General features: G+C 41.3%; 1 protein-coding gene across 1 annotated transcript in view; it reads right to left on the bottom strand.

Annotated features, from left to right (window-relative positions):
- Positions 1 to 1,200, bottom strand: part of ALB (albumin) — a 38,110-nt gene that overhangs the window by 9,216 nt on the left and 27,694 nt on the right. Inside the window, exon 5 of the mRNA XM_030888548.2 lies at positions 999 to 1,131. Within this exon, the coding sequence (XP_030744408.2) occupies positions 999 to 1,131 (133 nt within the window). The remainder of the gene's footprint in view (positions 1 to 998; positions 1,132 to 1,200) is intronic.

Raw genomic sequence — 1,200 nt, forward strand, 5'->3', positions numbered from 1 at the left:
AATCCAGGATAGATGACTCCTTCAGGACCAGTGGTGAGAGGGGTGATGCCTGGAGGGTGAAGGGAATGTGGGGTAGAAGGGGGAACCGATTACAAGAATCTAAGTATAACCTCCTCCCTGGAGGATGGACAGCAGAGAAGAGGGCGGAAGGAGGCGTCAGACAGTGTAACTTATATCAAAACTATAATAATTTATGAATTATGAAGGGTTCATGAGGGAAGGGGAGTGGGGAGGGAGGGGGTAAATGAGCAACTGACATTAAGGGCTAAAGTAGAAGGCAAATGTTTTGAGAATGATGAGGGCAACAAATGTACATGTGTGCTTGACAAAATGGCTGTATGTATGGACTGTGATAAGAATTGTACGAGCCCCAATAAAATAATTAAAAAGAAAAAAAAAGCTATGGGTAGAGCCATTATACAGCTACTCTACATGGCAGTAGCAATGGTTGATCTGTCTATACCTATTTATATTTTTTAAACCATTTTAAAATAAATCATTTTATTGGGGGCTCTTACAACTCTTATAACAATCCATACATCAATTGTATCAAACACATCTGTGCAAATGTTGCCATCATCATTTTCAAAACATTTTCTTTCTACTTGAGCCCTTGGTATCAGCTCCTCTTTTCTCTCCCTTCCTCTCCCCGCTCCCACGCTCGTGAACCCTAGATAAACTCTAAACTATTCTTCTTTTCATGTCTTACAGCATCGCTCTCTCCCTTCACTCACGTTTCTGTTGTTCGTCCCCCTGAGGTGTGTGTGCGGGGTGGGGGGGGTGCTTAATATGTCGATCATTGCAATTGGCTCCCCATTTGTGACAATTTTTAAGTCAAAAATATGGTTAGCTAACTTATGATTAGCAGTCCCGCGCATAACCCACTGCACTACCAAGGCTCCTTCCTTTAATTGGCCATTTAATAATAATTGGGAAAATTAAAGAAGCCATTTTCCTTTTCTAAAACCTAGGATGACCTAAAATCAGAATGTACTTACAAGTGACTTGCCACAGTTTTCAGCTGACTCATCAGCAACACATGTCTTTGCAAAGTCCGTTACCTCGGTGACTAATTTTACATGTTCTTCATATGGGCACTTCTGGAGGTACTGAGAAAAGGTGATCAGCAATCTGAAACGAAGGGCATAAAGAGCACATTTAGACCACAACAAGACTTCAATATAAAGCAGGTTGCTATGC

Source organism: Echinops telfairi, unplaced genomic scaffold (assembly GCF_000313985.2).
Source record: "Echinops telfairi isolate 266 unplaced genomic scaffold, ASM31398v2 ScPeMD7_7468;HRSCAF=8506_0, whole genome shotgun sequence".
Classification (NCBI taxonomy): domain Eukaryota; kingdom Metazoa; phylum Chordata; class Mammalia; order Afrosoricida; family Tenrecidae; genus Echinops; species Echinops telfairi.